This window comes from Equus przewalskii, chromosome 26, assembly GCF_037783145.1.
Source record: "Equus przewalskii isolate Varuska chromosome 26, EquPr2, whole genome shotgun sequence".
In the NCBI taxonomy this organism is placed as follows: Eukaryota; Metazoa; Chordata; class Mammalia; order Perissodactyla; family Equidae; genus Equus; species Equus przewalskii.
Window position 1 is genome coordinate 4,606,295 of NC_091856.1, and position 13,084 is coordinate 4,619,378.

Sequence of the window (13,084 nt, forward strand, 5' to 3'; positions counted from 1 at the left end):
GTTAAATTCGTACATAAGGACATGTGCATAGAAAAATGACTTAAAATAAAACTTTAATAGTCTTTGGATTATTTATTACTGGGATTTTGTTTGGATTTTTCTAAGAAACTTGTATTCTGTTAGAGAAAATATATTTAGAAAACATAAATAAAAATGATGATATTAAATTTAAACATTGTCAGACATTTTAGACATAGACTTGAGTTTACTGTATTTTTTTGTATTAATATATTCATTATCTTGCCACCATATAGAGAGATATGAACAAGGAAGTCTGTGGTATTTGTAAAAGAAATGGATTATATTGGAGAATTAGAGAAACAGTCCCAAAAAACTAAGAATTAAGATTATGCTTAATTTTTTATATTTTGAGTATTTGAAATTAGTGATGGTCTTTTAATGTCCATTGGTATTCAAAGATGTTACATGAAAGTCTGACTTCGTATTTGGATGTGAACATGCCATCTGTTTAGCATTCCAAGTGAGGAACCAAGGAATTGTTATACTTACATTTTTCTAATTATCTTACTGTGTAATATTTTTCAGATGAAGGGTTCAGCTTTAACCCGTTGAAAATAGAGGTCTTTGTACAGACTCTGCTGCACTTGGCAGCCAAATCGTTCAGCCACTCCTTCAGTGCTCTTGCAAAGTAAGTACAACAGAGCACACACCCTTTCTTGAGGGTTTGGAACTTTGCTTGGTGAATACCAATGGTGTAGTAATGTTTTCCTAAAATTGTTGGATCTGAAGATCTTAATAATATCATCACATAATATGATACAATGGGTTTTGGTTTGTAGTAGCTAAAAATCCCTTTCCTGTGGCTCCTGTCAGTCTTTGCGTACAGTTTACATATATACATGGAATGTACATTTTTTCATATAGACCTTTAGAGAAACTAGTGAAAAACCTGGGTCCATAGGACAGTCATATATACAGTCAAGAAGCTCCCAGCCTGTCTAAGCATCTTCCTAAAGGAAGGTAAGCAGAAATAAGAGCTGACATTTTGGGGAGCCACCCAAAAGTTGGCGTCTCAAGACTGAGCCTTCTGACTCATCAGATAGTCCAAAGGAAGGACGAGCAAATAGATATTCCTGTCCACCACCTACAGGGTTCCCACAGAAGGTCCCACAGTCAGAATACCTCACCTGTGTTTAGAGACGGTCCCTTAGTCCTCACTTATTCTCAGATACACAGTAAACTGTAGTCCTGGACTCATAATAGTCGATTGTAAGTCTCAAGATTTTGTGACAAATTCCACACAAACTAAAAATTCCTGATCAAATGGTTAACATTTGGTTATTGTACTTTTATATATTGCATGTAAATTGAAAAGGGTTTGAAAACATTAAAATGTGTCAAGAATAAGTTTGTGGTATTCCCCCCCCCCCCCCCACTATCAAAAGGTTTCATGAAGTCTTCAAAACCCTGGCTGAAAGTGATGAAGGAAAGTTACATGTTCTGAGAGTCATGTTTGAGGTCTGGAGGAACCATCCACAGGTAAAAACTGTTTAATTGGACCTGTTGATTGTATAGGTATAAAAATAAGGCAATTAATACTACTGTTTTAAGTTTGTAAAACATGAAATTTGACTCTGCCTATAGAATGGTTTTAAAATCTATAATTCTTTTAGTGCAATGGAAATAATGATGTTTGATTCATTCTTTAAAAAGCAAGTGTTGGGGCCAGCCTGGTGGCCCAGCAGTTAAGTTTGCACATTCCACTTCAGCAGCCCGGGATTTGCCGCTTCAGGTCCTGGCTGCAAACCTGTGCACCACTTAGCAAGCCACACTGTGGCAGGCATACCACATATAAAGTAGAGGAAGATGGGCATGACTGTTAGCTCAGGGCCAGTCTTCCTCAGCAAAAAGAGGAGGATTGGCAACAGATGTTAGCTCAGGGCTAATCTTCCTCAAAAAAAAAATGTGTTAGGATTTGATTTTGGACTATAATATCTCAACACATTTTAAATACTTAGTATGAATGCCTGTTCTTGGAAGATTCTATTACTTGGGTAGGAAATATTTATCTAGTCTATCCAGTTTCTATAAACAAGCTCCAGATTTCTCAAACCTCAATATACTGTTTTCATATCGTGTGTTATAAAGAGGAATTAAAATACATTTCAGAATATATTTGAGACTTTTTTATGATAAAACATTCTTGTATTTTTAAATTTTAGGATTCAAAGGAAATTGTTTTTATATGTACTATCTAAAATTTTAAAAAATCGTGTTACCATTCAGAGTTCTTTTTGCTCAGTCAATCTTTATTGGTGTTACAGTATTCTTAGAATAAGTATCAGAGGCAAGCAGAGGGCAGAATAAATCTTAAGACCCACTGGTCACATTGATCAGTTCCATAGCCACTGAGAATGAATTTCACAGCCCTCCTGTTTCACTTTTGTAGCAGTGGGATTGTTGTGGCCTCCGTGTAAGTGTAATTTGCCTTAGTGATTCTTCTTTCTCCTTGTAGATGATTGCTGTACTGGTAGATAAGATGATTCGGACACAGATTGTTGACTGTGCTGCAGTAGCAACTTGGATTTTCTCTTCAGAACTGTCTCGTGACTTTACTAGGTAATATGGATTATTTTACAAAGTTTGTATTCTCTAAGAATTGGTTTACATGTGGTCTCTTATACATGAGCTCCAAATTCTGGTCCAATGTGGTAGGATTAGACTTGGCAAAGATTCCTGGGCAATGGAAATACATACAGCCAGTCAGGTCACAGCGTCTCTTCGGTACACAGATGTAAATTGCATCAGGACTCAACCAGTCAAGTAGAAATGCTGATAAAGGGAGAGAGGTTGGGAGAGAAGATCAGGCTGTGTGTCAGGGTCTCAGCTAAACAGTGGGCTGCAGGGAAGAGTTCCAGCTCCACCGAGGGCCTGGAATGCACACCAGGAACTGGGAGGAGCCAGAGTCACCGCAGACTCAGTGCACATTATGGAGGGATTGAGGAAAGCCTGGCAGGCAATTGGGTGCCTGTTGGGGAGGAAGGTCTCACCTCACTCATAAAAGTCCTAGATTTAATGCAGAAGATTCATTCTAGACCCATTCCCCCTAAAGGAAAGATTTTTCCTGAAGCTTCCTTCTTAGTCATGAAGTTGAGTCCACAGGCTTTGTAATTGATCAGGCCTGGGACAGCAGGAGTTGACACAAAGCAGGAAACAAACGAAAAATTACTTGCAAAGACATAAGAATTCATCACAACCCTTATCCTCTTCATTGTATCTATTATTGGCAGAGGACACTGATCTGAAACTGAATCCTTAGGGTGAAAGGGTGTGAGCTAAGGTTACTGGACCAGCCTGGTTGGCATTCACACATGAAGGCAACAGAAAGACATTCTCAGATTGGCAAACTCAGAAAACTGACCATCCAAGTATGTGTTACTCATTATCTCAAGTGATTTTCATTTGCAACTCATTTAATCCTCACAACAACACCATGGAGGGGGTTAGGTTATCGTCCACATTTTACAAAATAGGAGGGTGTTGCAGGGTGCTTACATAAAGTGACACAACTAAGTGCAGAGGCAGGATTCAAAGACAGGCATTCTTGAGTCCATACGTTGCGCAGAGCTCCATCTGTTCTTTAACGCCACGCTCAAGCACTCATCGCTCTGCAAAGCCTTCCCTGGCCACCCCTTCCAGAGTTCAAGTGCTCCACTCTTTCATCCTGTCTGCTAACATTCCAGACTTTGAGTTTTATGAACACGTTGTTTTATTATCTTCCACTTAAACTGTCATCATCCAAGCCAAAATTTGTAGAAGGAAATACTCTTCTGTGCTATATCCTGGGGTAGAGTCCCAGTTTATAGACAGAAAAGTAGTTAAGAAGCCACTTCGAAAAATAGATAAACCATTTATGCAACATACATTTTAAAGCACCTTCAAGGTGATCGTGGTACTTGAGCAATTTGCCAATAAGACAGCTGACATACAATATTTATCTCATTCTTAAAAGCCCAGCAGTTGATAGCTATCATCAACTTATGAGTTTCTTAAATATTCCAAGAGAATTGGCTGTGTGCTGGTTAAATAGTGTAAAGCTTGTGAAATGTGCCTCAGATTAGGTTTCTGTTTCAGGAAAATTCCAATACTTACTGTTTAAATTTAGAAGAGAGAAAACGTATTTTTGTTCCTAATGTTAGTGTTTTTTCTGGTTTGCCATTTCATTTAAATGAATATGTACACATACCTTCTACGTGTGTCTAGTAGGGGATGGAAATAATAAGAAAAGGACCCAGTACTGCCTTCAGGAAGGTCATCTGAGTCTAATGGTGGAGATAGATGCTGCACAATTTACAAAACAAGAAAATTTGTAAGTGTTGCTAGAGAAACGTGACTAAATCTGCCTAAAGAGTGGAAGGCTATATCAGACCTTAAAAATGAGTAGGTTAGAAAAGTTGAGAGGTCTTATTTTTCTGTAAACATAGTTTAACACACAGTAACCAAATGCCATATTACTTTAAGATTGTTTGTTTGGGAAATCCTGCACTCCACAATTCGTAAGATGAACAAACACGTTCTGAAGATCCAGAAAGAGCTAGAAGAAGCTAAAGAAAAACTTGCAAGGCAACACAAACGAGTAAGTCTTGTGTCAGTTGGTAAATGCTCAAAGAAAGTATACGAGAAACTCTTGAGAATATTCGAAGTTCATTACTGTGATGGGAACTTACTTTTTCTGCGGGCAGACTACGCAGAGCTGTTTGTAGATGCGGAGGAAGAGGAAGGGCCTGAGGTCTGGTGCTCCGCTGTTACGCTGCGCGGTGAACCGTTCAGGAAGCCACAGACCTTCCTTCTCCATAGCTCACCATCTCTGGACCAGCTTCCTGTTTGCCCTTCCCGAAAGGAAGGAGAAGGGCAGGAGACCCTTGTGTTTCTGGAAGTGTTTCTGGCATAGGAGGGGAACAGGGAGAAAACTATCCGTGTTTACCACTTCCCCTGTACTGGGGGCGGGACGGGCAGTCATTCTCAGGTTTACAAAAGACTTCTCATGTGAGTAAGAAGTGTAGTATTTTAGCCATTTTGGAAGCAGTGAGCTGGATGTATTCTGTGATTTAACGTGATAATACTGCTTTCTTCACGTCAGGATATTCCAGTGTTATGCATATTTACCAGAGCGGGAGGTGAAAACAAGTTCAGTGACTTAGATGAACCTATAGCAGGCTCGAGTGCTAGTCTCCATGTATACATACATATATGCATGCATGTATATAAACACACACTCACAAACCTAAAATACTGCAAGGTGAATGGTGTCATCCTCATTTTATACATGTGTAAGTTGAGGCCCAGAGAAGTTAAGTAACTTCTCAAGGTTACATGGCTAGTGAGAGCTAGGATCTGACTCAGATCTGTCAAACTCCAGACTCCCTTGTGCCCCACTGTTCTCTAGATATGTGGTATCCAGTACAGTAACCACTAGCCACATAGAACTGTAAGCTAATTAAAATCGAATACAAGTTACAGTTCAGTTCCTTAGTCACACCAGCCACATTTCAAGTGCTCAGTAGTCATGTGTGGCTAGTGGCTATTGTGATGGCCAGCACAGAGCTATGTAACATCTCCCTCATCGCAGAAAGGGCTTTTGGGCAGTGGCACTCTGGAACCTTGCCTTAGTGTGGTGTTAGGAAAAGATGAACATGTACCTAGTTGCCTGGAACATAGTAAGACAAACCCCATAACTGTGCTCCATTACAGATAAAAGCAGAATTATGTAAAAACAGTAGGGGGTGGGAGCATCTGATAACTTTGCTTAAAGAGTGCAAAAGGTTGTCCTAGATGGGACCTTACCGGTAGAGTGTTATCAAGGAGGAAACGGGCTTTCTGGGGTTGCGGGTGTCTGCCTTCTTGCTAAAAGGACCTAGAGTCAGGTACTGGCTCTGTACTTGCTGCTGTGACACTGGGAAGATCGTCTGACCCCTCAGTCCCCTCATCTGTAAAATCAGGCCCTGCTTTTCTTCTGCCTTTAAAACAAAACAAAACACCTAAGCGAATGCTCTTAAGTTCTTCAGAGTGAGCTGGACGGGAATTGTGAAGGCGTAACAGAGATGAACTGAGCCCATCATTGCCAGCTGTCTTGAACAGTCTGCTTTGAATTATATTACCCATCAGTCACCACTGTTTCTGCATCACAGGGGTGAGCAGCCTGGGGCTCTTGAGCTGCATGAGGGCCTGTCAGCTTTTCTCTGTGGCCCATCAGAGGATGAAAGATTAGCAAGCCACCTCTCTGTTATTACTGCTCAAATGGTCAGATAGTAATATCTTAGTGACTGAAAAGCACTGTCAGTTTTTTCATTGGTCATAAAGAATAACAGAGTTAAGAGGAGGATTGGTGGTGGATGTTAGCTCAGGGCTAATCTTTCTCAAAAAAAAAAAAAGAGATAGGCAAGAGATGTTAGGGCAAATCTTCCTCAGCAAAAAAAGAAAAAACAATAGCAGAGTTAGGGGTCAGCCCCATGGCGTGGTGATTAAGTTCACACACTGCACTTTGGCAGCCTGGGGTTCACAGGTTCAGATCCCTGGTGCAGACCTAGCACCGCTTGTCAAGCCATGCTGTGTGGCAGCATCCTACATAAAGTAGAGGAAGGTTGGCACAGATGTTAGCTCAGTGACAAGCTTGCTCAAGCAAAAAGAGGAAGATTGGCAACAGATGTTAGCTCAGGGCCAATCTTCCTCACAAAAGAACAAAAAAAAAGAATAGCAGAGTTATAAGAATATGCTATCCAACCTCATTATTTGCAGGATTTTTGTTTTGTTTTGTTTTGTTTGCTGAGGAACATTGGCCCTGAGCTAACATCTGTTGCCACTCTTCCTCTACTTTATATGTGGGTCACTGCCACAGTGTGGCTGACGAGTGATGTAGTTCCAAGCCGAGGATCCAAACCCACAAACCCAGGCTGCCAAAGCAGAGTGCACCGAACTTAACCACTAGGCCACAGGGCCACCCTGCAGGGTCTATTTTTGCACACTCACCTACTCACTAAAATTTATTTGTAACCTCAAAATCACCGCTCATAGTGCTCTCCCAGTCATTCACACATATACCCAGAACAGTGGGAGTTTGAGTTGCACAGTGGGCTCGTCCCCAGTGGAGGTCCAACAAGGCAACACTCTGCTTTCCTGTTTCAGTTCGCATTCTGTAAGAAGCATCCTTCTCATGGTGTGCTCAGTGGCACGTGTTCCATGTTCATGCTTGTCATTTTCATATTTTGTGCTGGGCTTTTTGTTGTGATTTCACAGTTTAAAATGGCCGCCCAGGCGGAGGGCTGAAGTGCTGTCTAGCGTTCGTAAGCACAAGACCACCATGCTCTGCCTGATGGGAAGAACACGTGTTAACTATGCTTCGTTCAGGCAGGAGTTACAGTGCTGGTGGCCCCGAGTTCAGTGTTCACGAATCAACAAGGTCATACAGAGAAAAAGGGGGAGGCAGTGGGAGGCTGCTCCATCCAGTACTAAAGTAGCATCTGTAGTATGTGACGAAGCTGTGGAAGACAGCGAAACTTGTGGCTTCATGAGATGCTGACCGATTAAAACTAAGCCCAGTGGATAGCATTCTTGTGAGGCTGAAAGCCAAAGAAATTTACAGCCAGGTTCCTCAGGCTCGGGAGAATGTTAAATCCTTCTCAGCTAGTGCTTCAGGATAGAGAAACACTGTGTATAATTAATTATTTGTAAGATATGTATTAGATATCTTTAAACAGAAACACGTAAACAAGGTTCTCTTTCATCAGTTGACAGAAATGTTGTGACGGGAGGCTCCCAGGAGCCTGACCCTGTATTTCCCCTGGAGCGCTGGTCCACTGTTCCCTCACTCAGGGTTCACGGCCACGTCACGAGACAGCACAATGGGGAATAACAAGAGTCCGCTGTACGTTTTCCATGGCGCTTAAAGCTGTTTTCGTCTGAATGGTGGAAAAATGGGACACATTTCCTCCCTGAACGGGCTAGTAAAAGCCCTCACTCAGTTCTGCTGTATAGCAAACGCTCCACTGCCACTCTCCAGGACACGTGCCACTGAATTTGCCCAGCCTGGGCACGCTCCTCAGGACTTCTGGGTGTGCGGGGGGCAGCAGGACCCTTTCACAAGTCTGCAGGTCCCGTTGGACAGACACAGTGAAAGCCTCTCCTTGCTCGATGGGATATAATGCACTGGAATTCTCATGGCATTTTCCTTCTGTTCCTTGGCATTCCGTAGCGAAGTGATGATGATGACAGAAGCAGTGACAGAAAAGATGGGGCTCTTGAGGAGCAAATAGAAAGACTGCAGGAGAAGGTGGAATCTGCTCAGAGTGAACAGAAGAACCTCTTCCTTGTCATATTCCAGGTATCTTGGCTTAGGACGTTGATATGTAAAAAGAAACAATACATTTCTTTAGTTTTAAAAAATGTTTTTAATCATAAAAGTTAATACATACTCACTTATAAAAGTTTAAAAATAGAAAAACTTAAAGGAACTGAAAGTTCGCTGCTTGGAGGTAACCACATGTGCCTCCACGTTCTGTGTCGTTTACTTAGCATTCTTGCGTGAGCGTTTCTCCATGCTCTAAAATCCTGGGCATGCTTTTGTTAAGTACCCCTCTCACATTTCATCATTCCCAAATGTTGATCATTTAGCTGCTTTGTTTCCCTTCCTGATAAACATTCTTGTGCAGAGATTCTTGTTAGCATTTCTGATTATGTCCTTAGAATAGATGCTAACAAGAAAAATTACCAGCATAAGTAATCTAGACATTAAAGGTCTTCATGTATTGCCAGAAAGGATGTACTGTTATTGCTGGCTTACCTTTCTAGACTGACAATATTTATTGAATTATGAGAGTTTGGAATACATGCCTCAAAGAAAGGGTGGAACAAGCAATACCTTTGACGTCTCTTCGTCAACAATGCGACTGTTTCCGAAGTATAAGAATTCTCCCTCTAACACCTCTAACTTCATACCCCCTTTCCAGCGCTTTATCATGATCTTGACCGAGCACTTAGTGCGATGTGAAAGCGACGGGACCAGCGTGTTAACACCGTGGTACAAGAACTGTGTAGAGAGGCTCCAGCAGATTTTCTTACAGGTTTGTGGGAAACTCATTAGATAGTAGACATCAGTGTTCTCAGCTATAAGGATTTTCCTTCTTAAAAAATCGTCAAGTTTGTCAGGAAGTTGTGTAGTACCTGTAAGCCCTTTAATTCATGTCCATTCGCTCCCACTGTTGCTCATCAGAATATTTAGGCTTAAATTGGTTCTGTATCACTTAGACTCCTAATTGCCATTCTCTTTGCTAGAGATCCTAGCTGTAATACAAAATACAGAGAAAAAGATGCTAAGGGAGCAGTAATTCAACTTATAAAGGTCCAGTTTAAATCTAACGTTCAGATGATAAAAAATGCCCGCAGAAACAAGGTTAAGTTCCCTGAGGTCTTTATAGAAAGCAAAATGCAGGGACCAGCCCAGTGGCACAGCGGTTAAGTTTACCTGCTCTGCTTCAGTGGCCCAGGGTTTGCCAGTTTGGATCCTGGGCGTGGATCTACACACCACTCATCAAGCCGTGCTGTGGCAGGCATCCCACATATAAAGTAGAGGAAGATAGGCATGGATGGCAGCTCAGGGCCAGTCTTCCTCAGCCAAAAGAGGAGGATTGGTCGTGGATGTTAGCTCAGGGCTAATCTTCCTCAAAAAAAAAAAAAAAACCAGAAAGCAAAATGTAATACCTACTCTATGCTAGATTGAAGTTAAAGATTTGTAGAAGAGTGGAACTAGTATCTTCAGACACTAACACCCCATCCTCATTTGTTCTAGAAAAGAGTGATTAAAGCAGAGTCCTAAAAGGGGGGGAAAAGAAGTTCTTTAAACCTCCAAATAAAAATTCTCTCTAGATGTTTTACTTATTGCCAATTAAAAAGCTTTAACAGCCCCTAGTCCTATAGGGATCTCTGAGTATATTCAAGTTATATAGGCACACAAAGATTATTTCATTTCCTGACTTTTTTTTTCCATTTAGGCTCAACAAGTCACTGATTTTCATGACAGATGAGCTATTTATTTTTAAAAGATAAACAAAAATGAGGTTTGGTTTTCTCATTTTGTGGAATACTTAATAGAGAATTAGCCAATGATCTGTTAAAATTTTTTTTCTTTTGCTAAGAGCTGTGTTCTAACCAAAATAAGGAAAGGATTCCAAAATATTTTTTTGTGTTTCCCAGACTGTGGTTTTAACCTGAGCAGTAGCAATCTTGCTGTTCTTATTTGTAACATGGGACCTTCCCTGTCTTTCTTCCAGTCTCCTGGGTCAGTCCCTGTCTAGGCGACCTTTAAAAAGTCATACTGTGCTCTGTCCTGATGAGGGGGCGACCCCGCTGAACCTAGTCTGTAACCGTAGTAGCACCAGACACTGCGGCCACTGCCTCACAGCACTAACTGCGTTTACATGGAAGCTGGTCAGAATAGGAGTTTGAAAAGTTATTGATATTAAAAAACATCCTTTTTTTCTCATTTCCCTCTACGTTGTCTTCACGTTGGAGCTTTTCAGGGGCCCATTATCCCTATCAGCAGAGCCCTTATTCCCCTACTCCACAGCGTGGGAGGGCTGCTGAGGGAAGTGTTCTGCAGGATTGCTTCTGAGCTTTTTCCCTGACCTAAACACCCCTTTTCTGTGTCCGCAGCATCACCAGATAATCCAGCAGTACATGGTGACCCTGGAGAACCTGCTCTTCACTGCCGAGTTAGACCCTCATATCCTGGCTGTGTTCCAGCAGTTCTGTGCCCTGCAGGCCTAAGGGTTGCTTTTTTCCCCTCATGTCAAGATTTTTTTAAAAATCTCAAAATAACTTGTCTTATTTTTGATGGTTTGAATGCTTGCTTGCTTGTAGCATCCTTTCACTTATCAAAGGAAACGGGGAGGACAGTAAAGAATATGGCTTTGATTATCTTTAGCAAATATTCCCTAATGACAATAATGTGACAGTGACCATAGGATGTACTATATATGTGACAGATACAACTTTTCTGATTGCTATTTTTTCTCCTTAAGGCACAAAAGATAACTGATTTGAGGTTTGTGAAACACTAGAGGTCAAGCTTACAAAGTAGTAAATAGAACTGATGGGTTTCTTATCAAGTAGCATAGCTCTTCACAGCTCATGGGTAACCTAACATGGCTGAAATAAAACTAAAAATATGTTTTGTAAACTTTGGTATTTCATGATTTATCATCTCAGTCTACTTTAAAGTTGGTGATTTCTTACTGAAGGTGTACTTACCTCCATTTGAAATTTTCTCTTCAAAATATTTTTAAGTGTAGTATTTTAACACTACTTGTTATTATAAGAGTGTTACTATTTAGAATAGCAGTTCCCAAATTTGTCTGAACATAAATCACCTGGGAATCTAAATTTAAAGTTATTTTTCTAATTAAACTACAGTCCTTGGGGGACTACAGTCCAGGGGACAGACGTGATGGGTAGTTCTTAAGGCTCCCCAGTTGATTCCAGTGTGCAGATGAGTTTGGGAACCATTATCTTAGAGCATCTGGTCATTGCCTCTAGTCTCTGAGACACATTTGTCCAAGGTCATATAGTGAGTTACATGTTAAAGTGGAACCAGAAGTAGCTAGATTGGCCAAAACTATATTTGGAATTGGATGTAGGTTTGGATTTTGTTTCTCTGGAAGCTGGTCCAAGTAACTACTAATTCCTGAGCCTGTTTCCTGTATGGTGTTGAGGCATAACTAAGATAATAAATGAGAGTACATTGTAAGATAATATACAGGTATAAGGGATTATCTGACATTCCAAATTTCTAGCAGTTTTAGACTTTTTTCATTAAACTTTAGAAAACAAGTTTACCAGTAATCCCACAACTGGTGGTGTTTTTGTGCATTTGTATAACATAAGTATCTCTTTTGAACTTAACACATCCTAAGTTTATAATGCATTCAGCATTTCCCATATTGATATGTGGTCTCTGGTTTACTGTACATTTAGTGGCTGCAGAATATAGTCTACTCGATAGATGGGAATAGATTTTTAAATACCATACCATTTAAGCCAAGAAGTAATTATTCACAAGGTTAAGGTTGCATGACAAGTTACTAGCAGAAAGGGGACTAGTCACCCAGGTTCTTGGCTAAATATTCTTTTGTTTATTGTGTCTCTTTCCCACAAACTATGTAATTAGTTAGAAATGGCTCCTGTCCTCAAGAAGCCAAAGGCTAACCAGTTAAGGCTTTAGTAACTTTGACTCTAAACTTTGTAATCTTTCACAATGTATTGCAAAGTTTGGCTAGTTACACTTGATCCAAATCCTAGAAGAATTTCTAGGTTTTCACTTCCCTTCTCTTGGATCTTCTCTTCACGTGTAAATGGTTGCTTCTAACGACTGTTCACAGATGTGACCCTGCCTTGTCCCAGTCTGACAGCTAGGTATAAGGGAAAACTGAACTAGAGGTGGAATGTCAAAGAAATAGAGGTGCAAGAGCAAACATTCAACAGTTGAGTTCCCACTAATGAAGCTCACACAGACAAAAGAATGGCATGTCACTGTACATCATACCTTACAATAAAGCTATATTCTCTTAAACAGTACTGATGCCATTTAACTTGCTTTTGTCAAAGTGAACATATACTTTGTTTTCCTTGATCCTAAATCTCCCTTCCAGGAATTCTTCAGACAGCAGTTCACATGAAGATAAGTTTGCTTGCTTTTCCTGGAAAGTATTTAGTAGTGATTTGTATAACTTACTAATCTATAATTATACCTGAAAATGAAGGATGAGGAAAGAGGGTAGAGCAGATTTGGCTGTCAGTGATATCTGGGTACCAGGACTGTCTCAAATTGATGACGGTGAAGAGTGAAGAGAAGCATATGTCAGCTAGGCAAGTCTGTAACTATAGTGATCTGGATAATAACATGCTATCGAGTGGCTGTTACATGCCAGCTGCTACAAATTCACCGTACTTAATTCTCACAACAGTCCTTTGAGAAATGGATTATTATGCACATCTGACAGATGAAACAGGCCCATGGAGTAACTCACCCAAGGTCCACAGCTAGGAAGTGGAATTTGAACCTAGATCCATGTGG

The 13,084-nt window shown here is 40.7% G+C and overlaps 1 protein-coding gene across 7 annotated transcripts in view; it reads left to right on the plus strand.

Annotated features, from left to right (window-relative positions):
- Window positions 1-12,585, plus strand: part of NCBP1 (nuclear cap binding protein subunit 1) — a 50,204-nt gene extending 37,619 nt beyond the window's left edge. For all 7 annotated transcript variants that reach the window (XM_070595837.1, XM_070595835.1, XM_070595841.1 and 4 more), the window contains 7 exons: window positions 547-649; window positions 1,407-1,500; window positions 2,477-2,580; window positions 4,483-4,597; window positions 8,210-8,338; window positions 8,964-9,077; window positions 10,666-12,585. In XM_070595837.1, coding sequence (XP_070451938.1) covers window positions 547-649; window positions 1,407-1,500; window positions 2,477-2,580; window positions 4,483-4,597; window positions 8,210-8,338; window positions 8,964-9,077; window positions 10,666-10,779 — 773 coding nt within the window. In that variant the 3' untranslated portion in view covers window positions 10,780-12,585. The remainder of the gene's footprint in view (window positions 1-546; window positions 650-1,406; window positions 1,501-2,476; window positions 2,581-4,482; window positions 4,598-8,209; window positions 8,339-8,963; window positions 9,078-10,665) is intronic.
- Window positions 12,586-13,084: the final 499 nt, after the last annotated feature.